Source organism: Corvus kubaryi, unplaced genomic scaffold (genome assembly GCF_017639235.1).
Source record: "Corvus kubaryi isolate FWS band 111438036 unplaced genomic scaffold, C.kubaryi_AGA036_p1.0 37308, whole genome shotgun sequence".
NCBI classification, from domain to species: domain Eukaryota; kingdom Metazoa; phylum Chordata; class Aves; order Passeriformes; family Corvidae; genus Corvus; species Corvus kubaryi.
In genome coordinates, this window is record NW_024581096.1 from 14,171,098 (window position 1) to 14,186,382 (window position 15,285).

The window sequence follows — 15,285 nt, forward strand, 5'->3', positions numbered from 1 at the left end:
CTTTCCATTCAGCACCTTCAGGAGACTACCCTGAGTACAAAGGAAATGTGGCTTAAAGGCCAGACAGGAGAAAAAAATGTCAATAAGCTATTCTTTATGCTTTTCCGTGATGTCTCAGAGTGTTATCAGAAGCCAAGGACTTCAGGGATAGATGTCCCAGACAGAGGCACCATGGAGGAGGGGGAAACTGACTCATACTCCTTGCTGGGCATCTAAAGCACTAAAGAAAACTACATACTGAACCTGAATAATTTCTGAAGATGCAGCAGTGATTCTGTCCTCCATGGTTTAGGAAACCCAGTCACAGTTACGCTCCAAAAGACAGCTCCAAATGCTGCTAAAAGAGTTTATTAAAGACCATACTAACAGTTCTCATAACAATGGCACGTACAATGATTCAAAATCATGACAAATAGCATGGAGTTTTGAAGAGCATTATTACAACATGGACAAGAACAAAGCAGATGTGCTGTCTCAGAACTCTACAAGCAGGCCCATGAAATACAGGAGTCACATCATACAGCTACACAAGTGTCAGAGAAAATAGAAAGGAAAAAAAAAAAAAAAAGTAATTCAATATGCAGTCCTTGAATTTATTGACAGTATTACAGTACTTTATGGGCAAGGACTGGCTTGTTCCAGCTGCACTTTCCAGAGCACAAGGGCAGCTGGAAAAGCAAAAATATCCCCAATAAAAACCCTCCAACGAACATGCCTCAGGTGCAATCACCACTCCAGACCTTCCTTCTTGCGAATTTTCAGTCAGAAATTCTGACCTCCCTGCAATTACTTTGCTCAGGACAGTGTTTTGTTTTTTAAGAAAACAAAAGCAGGACGCTTCTTTAAGACAGTGCAAAAATATTTCAATGGTATTGTCAATGGTATTATAAGATTAATGACAATCAGCATGGGTCAATCACAGCACGGCCAACAGCATCTCCAAGATCAGAAGCGAATGGACGTGCTGCCCCTTGACCAGCACTCCAGACTGAGGGCTTGCAGAGGGGAGGTGTGCTCCTCTCTTCCAAGCAAGCCGTCATTTCTGGGTTCATAGTGAGGAATGGTCTTAGCTACTCCAGGGTAAAAAAATGCTACAGAAAGCCTGCGATATTAAATTATCGAATCCTCTGTCAAACACTAACAAAAGAATATTGAAGTGGAAAAAGCACATAGCAGCCATGTGATTCGCCATGGCTCTAACTCTACGATTCTAACGCTGATCCCTTCCCGACCGTGTCGGTCACGGCAGCCCGAGCGTGCCTTACGGAGCTGAGCAGCTTACAGCACCCCCACGGCCATCAGGGACTCCCAGCAGCACGTGGGGATTTGTACTCTCCGAGACACACCAGCTAATTACAGTGGCAGGGCAGCTGCAGCCTGCTCCTGGTGTGCTGCCTTTGCAGCTTTTGGCTACGACATCTCAGGCCCCACCCCGGGCTCGTGGCCCTGGTCTTGCCCGCGCTCACAGCAGCACATCCGTGGACATACATTCATTCGGTGTGCATCTTCAGAGCCATCTGCAACCTCTTTTTTAAGCAGATGTTGAGGTGTCTGTATATCACGTTGGCATAATCTGTGTCAGAAGATCCCCAGGCAGCTCCACAGTACGTGAATTCAATGAGAGATAACTGTGCTTTGTCAACCCCTCCAAATCATCTCCTCCCAATTTCCACACAGTTGTGTGTTTGCATCGTAGTGTGATTATGCAGAACCTTTTTAATGCCTGCCAAATTCAGAGGATAAAATCACAGTGCTGCATATCAACAAAACCCAGCAACTCCAGCCTCCAATATAAAATAATTTATATACACAAAGCAGAATTTACATGTTAAATAAGAAGAGATTGTCTCATTCTCTACGGTGTCTTACCCAGCTACTAAAAAATAAATAATTCACATCAGATTGATGGATTTGTTTCCTATACAGCACACGTGCGCTATCGGAGCTGACAAAGACAACATGAAAAAAACCTTTTGCAATTAATAAAAGAGAATTGTTGAACACTTGCACATATTGGCACAAGGCAGAAGAGGAAAGGGAACATTACACAGCTCAGCTCAGGTGCCTTCCTCTGTGGAGCGGGACTCAGATTTCAGCTTCACAAATTCCTTGGCAACTTCATCATTGGTTCTCTGAGAGAGAATCCTCAGGATTGTGAGTCCAGTCTCATCCATGTGAATCCTGCGCCCGAGGGGGCACCAGCAAGCACAGCTTCCTTTGTCTGCTATATCTCGGAGCTGCATCACTGCTATCCCCAGAACCCGGTCCTCCCGGGCAAAGCAGTAATCCTTCACACAGACTTGGAGCTCGTAGGCATCGGGGCCATCTTCATTCCCCAGGATGCTGGAAAACACACACAAGTTCATTTACAGTGTCTTGAGTGCAAAACAAAGGTGCCAGCAGCTGACTGGAGGGCTCTGGTAAGTCACAGAAAACTCCTTTCTACAGAAAACCCTGGTCAGAAAGAGAGAAGTAAAACCTACAGCATGTGGGCATTTTTTCCGATTTACAGCAGATAAAGTAAACCTGGTTACTCAAGAAGAAAAAATGAACAACCCCTTTCAAGCTGCCTTTGCAACTTGCGTGTGTGTGTTAAACTGTGAAATGAGAGGAGCGGGAAACATTAAAGCCATGCTAATAGATTTTCAACTCAGATGACTTTAAACATTTCTGCTTCTGCTAAGGGTTGCTTCATTTCAGAATTACTATTTTAATTAGATGAAGTCTTTGTTAAAGATTCAGGACCTTCCATTAATGCAAAAGCTAATAAAAAAAATCCCCAGCCCTTCTGATGTTTCTAAAATTAAAAGAATAAAAGGAACAATATCTCTTCACTTAGAGGGAGCCTGCCTTTCCTCACAGAACAGAACAATTATATGAACACTCCCTTCTCCCCCAGACATTTACAGCCTTTTGCTGGTCAGTTCTGCTCATCTCATTTTTATATGTACAGCTGAGAGAGCTCAAGCCTGCAGCTCCCTCTGTTAAGCCTCCCAAGAAGGAATATGTCCTTATAATAATGAAAGAAAATGAAATAAGGAGAGATCAATACTCAATGCTGAGAAACACTGCAATTTTAGCAGAGCAACTTACTACCAATTCCAAGGGCTGTATCCTTGGAAACAAGTTCCAAAAGCATGTCCTACAGGTCAAGTTGGGATAAAAACGCACATTAAGAAATAAATAAACTTTTATCCTCAACTCTACCAATAAAAAATACAAAATTCATTAAAATGACAGAGCACAGTAAAATACGTTCACAGGACACACAGAGTATTTCAGAAAGAAGCCGAAGGACACTGCTGGTATAGAACAGACCTCAGCAACCCACCCGCAGCAAAAACTTCCATAATCCAGCTTTTCTGCAAAGACACCAAAGACAGGACCAAGCTACTGGTTCATGTACTCTTCTGGGCCCTGAGCAGGCTGTCTGGGGACACTGGAAAACCCTAACTGTCCTCTGCATCTGCACTTGCCATACCAGATGCCCAGGATATTTTTCACACTTACAAATGAAAGGTTTCGTTGTATTTTGGAGCCCAGTTGTTGCTCTTCGACTTGGTTGTGAACTTCCTCTTCTTGTCACTCTGGTGGGGCCCAATCATGGTGATTTCAACAAACGGACGGAACATGCCAGATGTCTGCCACTTCAGGTCGTTGGCTGCCACAACTGGAAGAGAGAGTCACAACCTTGTTTACAGTAAATACTCATTTGTGCTCATTGCTCTGGACATCCTTCAACTCTGCTCTGCTTTCAGTTTCTTGTTTCTAACCTGAAACATGACAGTGTCACAACACACATGAGCAGGACTTTTTTGTAATGCAAGGATTTGCTTTTTTGATCTAGTTTAAGTTCTGTGAAGGGAATTTAATGTTTGGGACAGCATGTAGCTTCTGCCATATGGATTGTCAAGAAATAAGCCCAAGAAAACAGGCACTCCTGCAGCTCCAGGCAGGTTGCCCTGACAGTTCCATGCTTACATCATCATTATGTGTGGGATAAGAAAAAAAAGGGGCATTTTGGAGGCCAATATTTAGGTATCTGTTGAAAAGGGAAAATGGGACTGCAGGTAAGACAAACAAAGCTGTGGGTGGTTCCAGGATCCAGACTTACTAGCTTTTAATTCTCATTCTATCTCAGGTCACTGCAGGGAACAGACCGAAGCAGAGGAAATAGCTTTGAAAATTAGCTTTTGCACTTCCATGTAGATTTAACCAGAAGAGAGGCCTGAAGAACTGTTTACATAAATCTTCAGAGGAAATTAAAGTAGTTAAGTATGCTGTATTCAAGCGAAGGAGATGAAGGAGGAAAAGGAACCCTGGGATGAATCACTGCTTTGGTTATTTTCAGAGTGGCTGTTCAGGGACCAACATGGCCTTCAGGACGGGGGAGAGGAGCCTCTGAACTCTCAGTGGCTCTGTGATGTCCGGGTGCACACTGAGCAGTTTCGCAAGATCAGCCTGCCCTGTTCTCTGCAGCACAGACTAAACTGTGGCGCCTGGCGAGAGCCATCATCTGATTTCTGTTTACTTGCATAAATCACTGCCAATAAACAACCGGGCTGTGCACTGCCATGTCACTGGCTGCACAAGCTCATTTGCTGTTTCTCTTCGTGTCCCTGATGTGAAACAGGGAAAACAATTCTGGCCTGAGATCCCACGAGCTAACACAGAAACATCCTGACTGCCAGCTGGAGATTTGCCCCGGCGAGCCTGAGCAGCAGCATGTGCTTTGCCATACCTTTCACCGTGACCTTGTGCTCCCCAGTTCCTGGGTGGGTGTACAGGTCAATCTGGATGGACACTTCTCCCACGGGATCATCAACACCAGAGCCTGTGGGAAGAAAATCAACACCCCCCGCCACGCACACACGGATTACTTGTTATTGGCGTAAGTCTTTATGGCCTCAGGAAGACAATGTGGTGTTTTCACAGCACACCTCCCAGAGCCAGCTTCTCAGTCAGCACCGAGAATGTCACGGTAGTGCAAGATAACATCAGGCTCACATGCCCAACACACATAAACACCAGCACTTCTTCCACTCCACTCAAGACTGCATCCTATTGAGGACACCAGTGAGGATTTTAAAAGAATTTAAAAGACCTAATGCTCAACAGTGGACCTTCACAGGGAGCAAGAATTTTTCAGAGGTTCCTGCCAAGCTGCTGTGTGTACATGCAGGCATTCCAGTGATGGGCATTGGCATTCTTGTCTGCTCAGGGAAGAAGGGAGGACAAAAAACTCAACAACAACAGAAAAAGGAGGAGAGGACATCACACAACAGAGGAAATTTAGGGGAAAAAAAAGATATAGGTATTAGTGATTTGCACGGAGCCATAGTGCAGTCTCACCCTCCAAGAACCTTTCTGCATGTTGTACATCACTTAAAAGTTGTCATCTTGACTGCCTATCTGCTTCCCTTTGGAGCACGATGAGAACCCCCCTTCTTTGTTGTGCATCAAAAATGTTGAGAGAGAAGCACTCACAATTTGCATACTTATTTCCCTTTATCAATTAGCCATGGAGAAAACAAGATGTAACTTCAGAAAGGAAAGACAGTATGTTGGTATCAGAGGGAGCTTTCATGAACCTTACAATTCATATATTATGACTTTTTTCAACTTTTTAACTGTTAATCACAATTATCATCATGTAGTATATGGAAATGACATTTTTCTGGGTAATACAATTAAGATGTCACGTAAATTACCGAAAATGACTGCTGTGCAAAATGAAGATCAAGTTTTGATAAGAGAGTGAGATTGATTTGACTTTCTCTTTGATAACTGCCTGACCTCAGTTTGACAATTAGCAATGCTGTTGTAATCGAGATACTTAGAGGGTAATTGAGTACCTATGAACAGCATTTTTTTTGTCAAATCTGAGGGTAAGATACATTTCTAAGTGAAAAACTGGTCTGTTTGAAATTCTAGATAAGGAGCTTGAAGGATATCATTAAACAAACATTTTGAGTAGACTGATCTAACAAGTTAACTTCCACAAGAATGGTCTGCAGGCAGCAAAACCACTCATTTAAAAACCAAGAGGTTGAGAGCCATGACACTGTGCAATTCTCTGAGGCAAATTACATGCCACAGAACTGTAGGCAGTGAAAGTCACATTAATATACAAGTATCTGAGCAACCAAAACACAACCTCAAATTATTACCTCAGGGTAGGTTCTCATTCTTGACCTTTAGGCTGTAACAAATATAATCTTGAAGGTACTGTTTCCTCCTTGGTTAGAAGTGCAATGCTGCTTTTTTTTCTGTATATAAGCACAGAGCTTTAAAATTGGTAGGCTTAATTATTGACCTGACCCATTTGATGGTGTGGATCTGTCACTTACACTGTTGGCATTTTCCACAGAAACAAACAGAATTACCAACAGTATGGCCACAATCCACAGAAACATTAGCCAACAAACACTCAGGTCTTCACTTTATTGATCCTTAGTGTAATTAATCGGTTATAAAGGAGATGCTGATGCCTCAGAAGAATGGGAGCAGAATCATTCCATTACCTTTGAAGAAGACAAAATTTACACTACAGTTTTTCTTGCCTTCATTCTTGTCTTTCTATACAAAAATCTTGTTCTATGAACTGAAAATTTCAGAGACAAAAAAGCAATCTGAAGACAGCCAACAAAAAAATATTCTGAGCATGTACAACTGTGTGCATACACATACTTGTACATTTAGTGACAAGCAGATTTAATTCTTGACATGAAGGCCTCATTGGTATTGCAATACTGAAAGGTGAAACTGCAGAACAGAGCTCGTGCAATGGGTTATAGATGTGTTTCACCTGATATAAAAAAAAGACTTTGGACAGCAAAAAATAAATTAAGAGATGAAACACTGCAAGACTTAATATATAGGGGTCTCCAGAGCATCCAGACCTTTAGCTAACCCTGCTTCAAGCCAGATAGTTCAAGCTTGGCCATAGCCTTGAGTGCGTATCAGACATTCCCACGTATTACAGTAGCCCTTCTCAGCAGACCACACACATGCAAGTTCAGGACTTGAAACACACACCCCATGGTAAAGGGTAGGGAACAAGTCTGCAGCTTCTTCCAAAACCCAGTCCATTTTCAAGACAACTTTCACATCCCATGAATAAATCTCAAGCTTGGGAACAGGCTCTCAGGCAAGGTACAGACTTCCAAACCACACCACTTGTGGCTCAGTCTGTGGGATGCAAGCATTCGGTGGAAGTTCACTGCTACAAGGGAACTACAGGGAACAGGACTCTGGAAAAGGTTTCTGAGCATGGGCAAGATGACTTCAAAAGCAAGGCAGTTGGATAATGTTGTTATGGTAACAACATTAATCTTGAACATACCCTTATCAGGAAGAACGTCCTCATTAGTGGTAAACCTTATACCTTTCCCATCATGCACTGAGACATGAATTCAAAAGGCAAGAAAGCAAGCAGGATAAAGAGAGAAGAGTATGAATTACAACACAATTAGCAATGTCACTTAAACACAAGGCAAATATTCTAGCTCTTAACAGACAAAATATCCTCCTAGATCTTCTGCACCCGGCTTTGGAGAGCAAGGCTGTCTGCAAGTAAGGCATAGTCTGGGTTAAAACAGAACAGAATTTGTGCTGGCATAACTGAACTGCAGCCCTGATCCTGCAGAGCAAACATTTAGCAGCAATAGAAGTAGTGCAATAGAAGTCTACTCAGTAATGAAATGAAAGCAGCAGGTACTTCACAAACTGGAAGGTGCAACCACTGAGCACAGAAGTAAGAGAAGCAAACAGCATTTAAATGATTCTGCATGAAGCCATGTCCTCCCATGAGCTCATGGGACTTATGCAAAGGGAAACCTCAATCACAGAGCTCTGGTAAGCAGATGTCAGCTGTAAACAGTGGTGCTGCCCCTTCTGTCCCTTCAACCTGTGTGCAGCTCTCCAAACTCATATACCAGCCGTGGTTAATAAGAAGGGTAAGAAAATATCCTTCTTTAGCCCCAGTCCTGGGAGAGAGTCACAGAATCACAGAATAAGCTGAGTTGGAAGTGACCCACAAGAGACATTGAGTCCAGCTTCTGGCCCTGCACAGGACTACCCCAAGAGTCACACCTTGTACCTGAGAGCATTGTTCAAACAGTTCTTGAACTGTCAGGCTGGTACAGTGACCACTTCCCTGGGGAGCCTGTTCAGTGCCCAACCACCGTCTGGGTGAAGAACCTTTTCCTACTATCCAACCTAACCCTCCCCTGACACAACTTCAGGCCGTTCCCTCAGGTCCTGTCACTGGTCACCACAGAGAAGAGATCAGAGTCATGCCTTTCTCAGAGATATCCTAGCACTGATTCTGCAGATATTAGGTGGCATAGCTCAGATCTTTTATTCCACAAACAGGGTCCAAAATTCTCAAACCTACTAACATACAAGATGCTGATTTGTACCAGTGGCCTACCATGCCCAGTGTTCCCCACAGTGCCTTAGACTAAGTCACAAAGAAATGTCATCAGTCAGCTATGAGATTTAATTGATGATCTCACAACGTGTGCATATTATGCCCTAACGCCAGAGCTTCATTCTTTCTAAGCTTCTTAAAAAATACATAAATACCCAGGCACCCACTTCTGTGGGAGCCCTGTATATTTCTGCTTCTGAGAGATAATGACAGTGTTCCATTATCTTTGTGTTTCTGCTAAATACTTGCCCTCAGCGAAGCTTTACAGCCAAATCATGCATTGCATGAAGCTGCTTTTTCATATCAGCTTTGAATTTGTCAGTTTTGTGACTTCAGTGGAGCACTTTCTTTCTGTAGTTTTAAGTACTCCTGACTGTAGCATGGACTGCAGAACATCAGTGCTGCCACACTTCCTTGTATCTTAGTTCATCATGACAGTTTAACAGGATCCACACAAAAAACTAGCGTCAGTTCATGGTTTGGATATATAACGGGAAATATGTGCACAGAACAGCAAAGACTGTAAGCACTCAAGTGTGCACTCAAGTTCCCCGTTAAAAAGTGGTTTGTGTAAGTGATGGCAACAGCCAGGTTCCTGGAGTCCCTAGTGGATGTAGCAGTCTTTGACCCGTCTGGCCACTGGATGTCATCGTTGCTCTGCTGGGACACAGCGACAGGACCATTCTCTCAAAGGTACTGATTTTTTATTTAATTTCAGTGTCTTAATGCAGTATGTTTCAACATAAGGAAGACTAGACTGTGCTGCTAAAGGCAGGGATCACAGAATCACAGAACCATCACAGTTGGAAGAGACCTGCAAGGTCATCTAGTCCAACTGTCAACCCAGCACCATCAAAATCATCCCTAAACTATGTCCCCAAATGCCACATCCAGACACCTCTTATACACTTCCAGAGATGGTGACTCCACCACCTCCCTGGGCAATTTATTCCAGTGTCTAGCCACCTTTTGAATGAAAAAATAAATTCTACTATCTAACCTGAACCTCCCCTGGCACAACTTCAGGCCATTTCCTCTCATCCTTTCACTTGAGACATGGCAAAAAACACTAACTTGCACCTCACTACAACCTCCTTTCAGGTAGTTTCAGATCCCCTCTGAGGCTCCTCTTCTGATGATTCAACCATCCAAAACTAAACCAAACTTTTCTCTCTAGAAACAAACCTTGTTTTGTTCACGAAATCTCTGAACTTTCCACACTGCTAGGGGAATGCCAGTATCAAGCAGCCTCATTGGCACACAAGGGAAAGTGTGCAAATGGAGTGCTTTCCCCTTGATCCTGGGGCTCGAAGTGATGGCATGCTGGCAGAGTTAGTACAGTATGTGGGGTCGCCAGCTCTCTTAGGCTTGGAAGGAGTAAAAGAAAAAGGATTCCATGCAAACAGATGGCAGAAGGACATGCCCATGGAGTTGTATAACTTTGCATCTGGGATGAAGTAGCTTAATGGCAAGGCTTTTAATTAAACAGCCTGAAAACTTAAAAATACCAGTTTTGGTTTAGACCCAACCCCTAACAGCATCTGTCTCCTCTTACTGCAAATAGTGAGATTCACAGTCAGCCAGTGAAGGTCCTTGACTAGAGACCAAATTTTTTCAGTACAATAATATGGAGATGTTCACATGAAAGAGATGAAATTAACTGTTTATCCCTCCAAAATCAATGAAACAGCACTACTGAGCCATAAGGCTTCTCAGAGAGTCACCAAACACTTTGGTGACCCATCCCAGCAGCTTATTAATATGTTGTGGTGATCTGTAATCATCTAGCTCCCACATACCCTGTACTGGCTTGCAGACAGAACAGTGTATTTGTTGCTCTCCTGAGAGATTTCTCTCTTTACAGGAAGCCTGTAGCTCCATAACTCATCAAATTGCTGTCACTCAGCCTTAGTCAGGGCCACATGGGCTGTGCCAGCAGCTGGTCTGTGACCCAGGCACAGGCCACACACGTTAACCACTGGTTTCTGCAGTGGTGTCTTGCTGAAATGGTACCTCACACCACTGTGCAAGTCTCAGTACAGTAACTTCAAATTTCACTTAAGCCACCCACCCACATTAATTCATGAAACGTGACTGTTAAGTGAGGATTGCAGAGAAAAAAAGACCACAAACACCCCAAGCCTTATGTTTCACAGAGTTCTGCTCTCTCAAAATGTAGTCAATAGAGTGGGAAATAACCCCCTTTCCCTCCTTTCCAGTTTCAAAAGCTCTGAACTGTCACGCTTTCAGAAATGTTACTGCCAAAAGCACTCTACAAACTGGCAGTACCAGGGAGAGAAATTATGAACAGATCCAAGAGCTCCATTGAACTCTGCCAATACAAAAGAGTCTTACCCTGAGCTGTCTGAGATTGGACAAACGTTTTGATGAGAGTGTCCGTGGTCTGAGTGTAGAGGGAGAGAGCATATCGAAGTGACTGCAGGTCTGGGCTCTTCTCCAAGAAGGTTTTCTTCAGACCGTTGCCACCAGCATGGAAATATTGCTGAGAGTGAAAAGAAATGGGAAAGGTACTGAGCAAGAATTGCAACCAGCAACCAACAGGTCTGTGCAATTGTATGTACGGATAGGAAACAGCTGGAAAAATTCACAAAACAGCTTCTGTACTGGAAACCCAGCCCTAATACCAGCTGACACCAACTGCTCATGGCATTCCTGTTCCAAAGCACTTAAATATGAATATGCTGACTCCCAGCATACCAGTCCCCTGAACCTCTTCAGGTGTAGACAAACATGGCAGTATTCCCTTAGAGCCTTTATCACTGTGGCAGTAGGGACAGACTCCTGTCACCTCCTAAACCAGGACAGGCACTGTCCTCCCAAAACGGATTTGAAGATGGAGTTAGAGAACAGCAGAGACAGAAATGGAATCACTTACTTTGATTGTATCCAGTGCCAGGTCCAGGACAGCACACTGCTTTGGAGTGAGGCTCCTGGTTTCTTCTCTCACCATATGATCCTGCAAACAACCATTGTATTTGACATGAGCATGCTGTCAGAGGCTAAAGGAAAAGGAGTCCCCAGTATCATCATTTTCTCTGGATTCATGCTGTATCTATGTGGTGACAGCATTAATTCAGCTGTTCGAGTAATGTTTAATGGAGTCTCTCAGAATCATTTATTACAGCTTAACTTGAAAATAAACTAATTTTCTCTCTTTCTTGCAGGCACAGAAGACATAAATAAGGAAAGAACTGGACAAAGGTAAGTGACAATTTAAAATCACAGTTTGTCTCTCAAGAAAACCCAAACAGAAGTCTGCCTGCCACCACTGTCATTCTAGAGCAGCCACAACAAAACTCTCCAAATACCGCCTTAATCAAGGAATTCTGAGGACCAGACATTAGTCAAAGTCGTTTTATGTCATTTATGGATTTTTTTAACTCTTCCAACTACAAAGGTCACTAATTCATTCCATCATTTGCGTAAAAGAAGAAAAACAAAAGAAAACACGTTTGCTAAAAGAAGACATTGTTCCCATTGAGACCCACCAACTCTAATAGCAAAAAGCCAGGAATCACTTGGGAAAGAATTCCCTTTCCTGCAGTGGAAGCACATTCCTGTTAGACTCCTGCCTGACTACAGGGATGTGCCATCCTTTGTCATTTCACTAAGCTCTTTCTCTCTGATGCTTAGTCTGGGTCTCAGGGGAAAACAGCGTATTTTAGAAGTCAAAGCTTTGCACAAACACATATTCTAACTGAGCTGCTGAAGGTCAGGCCAGTTGACTTCAGGTTGGGTCCTAAAGCATTCATTAAAAAGCTGCAGGCCAATCAGGCAAAGGCTGTTTATCCCTACTCTAAACATGTCACAGCCCCCCTAGACACTTTCCAGGACACATGCCTGCTAAATTGCCTCTGTGTAAAACACACCTAGTGTGTGGCATCATGTGCATGTTTCACAGGGACAGACCTGCTGGCTATTTTGCAGCTTGCTGATTCTTCACACTGCCTGGTGCTGTCCCCATCCATTATCCACTGCAATCCATCTCCTGCCTGACAGAGACAGGACTCTCTGCAGTCTAGGGGCAGCACAAGGCGTTTGCTACACTTCTCACAGACATCTAGCCATCAACTTTACACAGTGCAGCCTTGAACTCCACAGAAGATGCCTCTCAAGTTGTCAAGTTTCTCAGACAAGTTCACACCCTGCTTTCTTGAGTAGCAGAGATGTGCCTCGACACGCCTCTTCCCCCACACAGGATGTCCCTGGTCTGGGGACTGTGTGCAGGGGCACAGTACTTGGTGAGCTGCAGCGTGTCTTCTGTTGTGATATGCTGTCCTGAGGGAAGCAATAGCCCTCCTCCCTCTTCTTTGTGAGCTGGGGGTAATTCCGTTGAAGATGATGTGGCTTCACACTTCAGTACACAGACACTTCAGCACACAGAGGGTAAAGCATTCTTTTCTCTGTCTGACAGTCAGATTAAGTGCAAAATCAGCCAGAGCCCAGGGCCATGTTCATGGGAGAGGCCAATTTAGTCAGGATAGCTGTGTTCCCGAGGCAGAGCAACTTTCACATCTGCTAAAATGACTTTCTAGGCCTGCTTGCCAGATTCCCCAAACTGCCACAGAAACCAGGTGGTCAACACTTTTCTCTCAAACACCTACAGAGCTTTTCAGCCCCCTGAGCGGTCACTCCACCTGTGCCCATGCTGTCAATGCACAGCAACACATCACTGCTTTCTCCGAGTTTCCCAGTGTCAGTTTCTTCAACACATTATGTAAAAATAACCCAGAGACTGGACTGGTAATATTTGCACCTACTCAGAGAGGAGCCCACGACTGCCATTCCTGTGCATACCTGCCCTCTCCAAATCCCACGCTGTTCCTATAAAGAACTGTACACGTGCTACCTTGCACTTCCCAGACTGCCAGCCAGGAGCAAGAAACAAATATTTACATCAAATAATTATGCAAGTTCAAGCAGAAGAAGTAAAAAAAAAAAACAAAACAAAAACTAACCAAACCAACCCAACAAACTTTTCATGATCTCTCAGACTCATCCTTGTGTTCTCCATAGGTATTCTCAGAAGAAACTCTGTGGTCAGAGTTTCTGGCTGTTTACTCTGGGGGCAGCACAAGGGAGAGGAGGCAGCTGCTCCCTGCACCAGTTGCTGGCTATTAAGCAAACTGAACAGAAAGAGTTTGATAGTAAGTGGGAGGCAGGTATGTGGCACCAAGGAGCCAGATTTATGGTTGGTTTTCTGAGCATTTTAAAATACACTGTGAAATTGATTTGTCATCAGGATGAGAGCCTGTGCTTGTCAGGTCTGTCAATCTCAGTTTTCAGCTGAGTTATCTGATTCACTAGGGCTCTGTTCTCCCTGGTCTATTTAAGACCAATAAAGCTTAAAATCCATCCCATAATTTTCCCAGGTTTTTAGTGGAACTGCAAAATGCAGAGGAGGAGGGCTCTGAAGAACCATGCCTTCCTTCCCTGTTAGCTTGTATGTGCCTGCAAAAACAAAAGGACAAAAACTGTAATATCCACACTTCTTACAGGGACTCAAACAATTTACACTCTTGTAACACTCCTATTCTTCTGGAAATTTTTGGACACAGTGCCATTTCCCTTATGGTCTCCAAAATTCCGGTGCTTTCACACTTGAGCACGACTGTCTTGCCACATAAAAAATCCCGTGCACCTGTATTGCTGCTGTTCTATAGGTGGATATGCAAATAAAGACCTGAACACACACCGGGGCTTGCCTGATTTGCATGATTATGCGCATTTCTAAAATTGCAGTCCAGAGTCACCAAAGCTAAGCTCTACAGTAACGGCACTGAAGATAGGCTGCTGCTGAGGGACGGCATTCACCTGACCAGTGCAAATGGAAACCAGCAAAGCTTCCAAAACATTCTCAGCAGAATGTGCCCTGTACATGCTCAGAAATTCCAGTAATGAGAAAATATGGAACAAGTAAAAGATAACAGTGAATTTCAGTGGCCATGCCCAAGAATGCAAGCAAACCACAGGAACTCACAGACTGTCCTTGTGACCTGGGGGAAGAAACAGCAAATTCAGAGCTCTGCCCTCAGACACCAGGAGTACATGTAAAAGGCAGGGATGGCTTCTCTTCCTCCACTTGATGAGTCCTTGCTGATGTTTTTGCAAGGAAAAGGGGAAATTCACAGGAAACAGGAGTCACATTTGGATGCTGCGGTTCTGCTGCCACTCTCCCAGGCTGGCTACAAAGCTCCTTTCTCCCCATTTTTCCCATGGAAGTGACACACAGCATTGCAAGCACAGGAAGCAGGGAAGGAAACAATCCTCATGAGCCACCATGTCACCAGGGATAACAGCCTGACTGTGGTACTGCATAAGGCCATCACTCAGCACAAGTGACAGATTGGGAGCCACACTTGGAGTTTATGCTAGGTGACTATTAACTGCTATTTTACAGCCTCAAAATGTAGCTGGAGAACAGGAGCATGTCTAATGACACACCTGCATGCCATGATCACTTGCTAGGACTGCTAATAAGCACTGCCTTAAATGAGCTGTGTACTGGCCACATAAGCGTGTATGGAAAACGTATCTGGTGGGCAAGGGACATAGGTATATGAAGACAGCTGTATTAAGTATGCAATACAAACTCAAAAATCAACAGGAAGGGACAAATCCATTTTGAAACGGCACTAGTCACTTAGAATAATGTCCTTTGCACTGGGAAGATTTCCTTGATCACGCTCTGAGACAGAGTTCAGGTCCAGCTCCATCTCCCTCACAGCAGACTGTGCACTGTAACACTTCAGATTTAGACCTCCTCCTCCTCCTGCACCATACCTGTCTTGTAACACAAGACCAACCACAGCACAGTGCAATCTGAGTGC

At 43.9% G+C, this 15,285-nt stretch overlaps 1 protein-coding gene across 7 annotated transcripts in view; it reads right to left on the reverse strand.

Moving 5' to 3' along the window:
- Window positions 1-332: 332 nt before the first annotated feature.
- UNC13B (unc-13 homolog B) overlaps window positions 333-15,285 on the reverse strand; it is a 206,048-nt gene continuing 191,095 nt past the window's right edge. For 4 of the 7 annotated variants that reach the window (XM_042028646.1, XM_042028645.1, XM_042028644.1 and 1 more), the window contains 5 exons: window positions 11,331-11,411; window positions 10,790-10,937; window positions 4,742-4,834; window positions 3,511-3,670; window positions 333-2,343 (listed from right to left, as the gene is read on the reverse strand). In XM_042028646.1, coding sequence (XP_041884580.1) covers window positions 2,058-2,343; window positions 3,511-3,670; window positions 4,742-4,834; window positions 10,790-10,937; window positions 11,331-11,411 — 768 coding nt within the window. In that variant the 3' untranslated portion in view covers window positions 333-2,057. Of the gene's footprint in view, window positions 2,344-3,510; window positions 3,671-4,741; window positions 4,835-7,345; window positions 7,403-10,789; window positions 10,938-11,330; window positions 11,412-15,285 lie in introns of all 7 variants that reach the window. The other 3 variants (XM_042028643.1, XM_042028641.1, XM_042028640.1) reach the window with 1 other exon arrangement.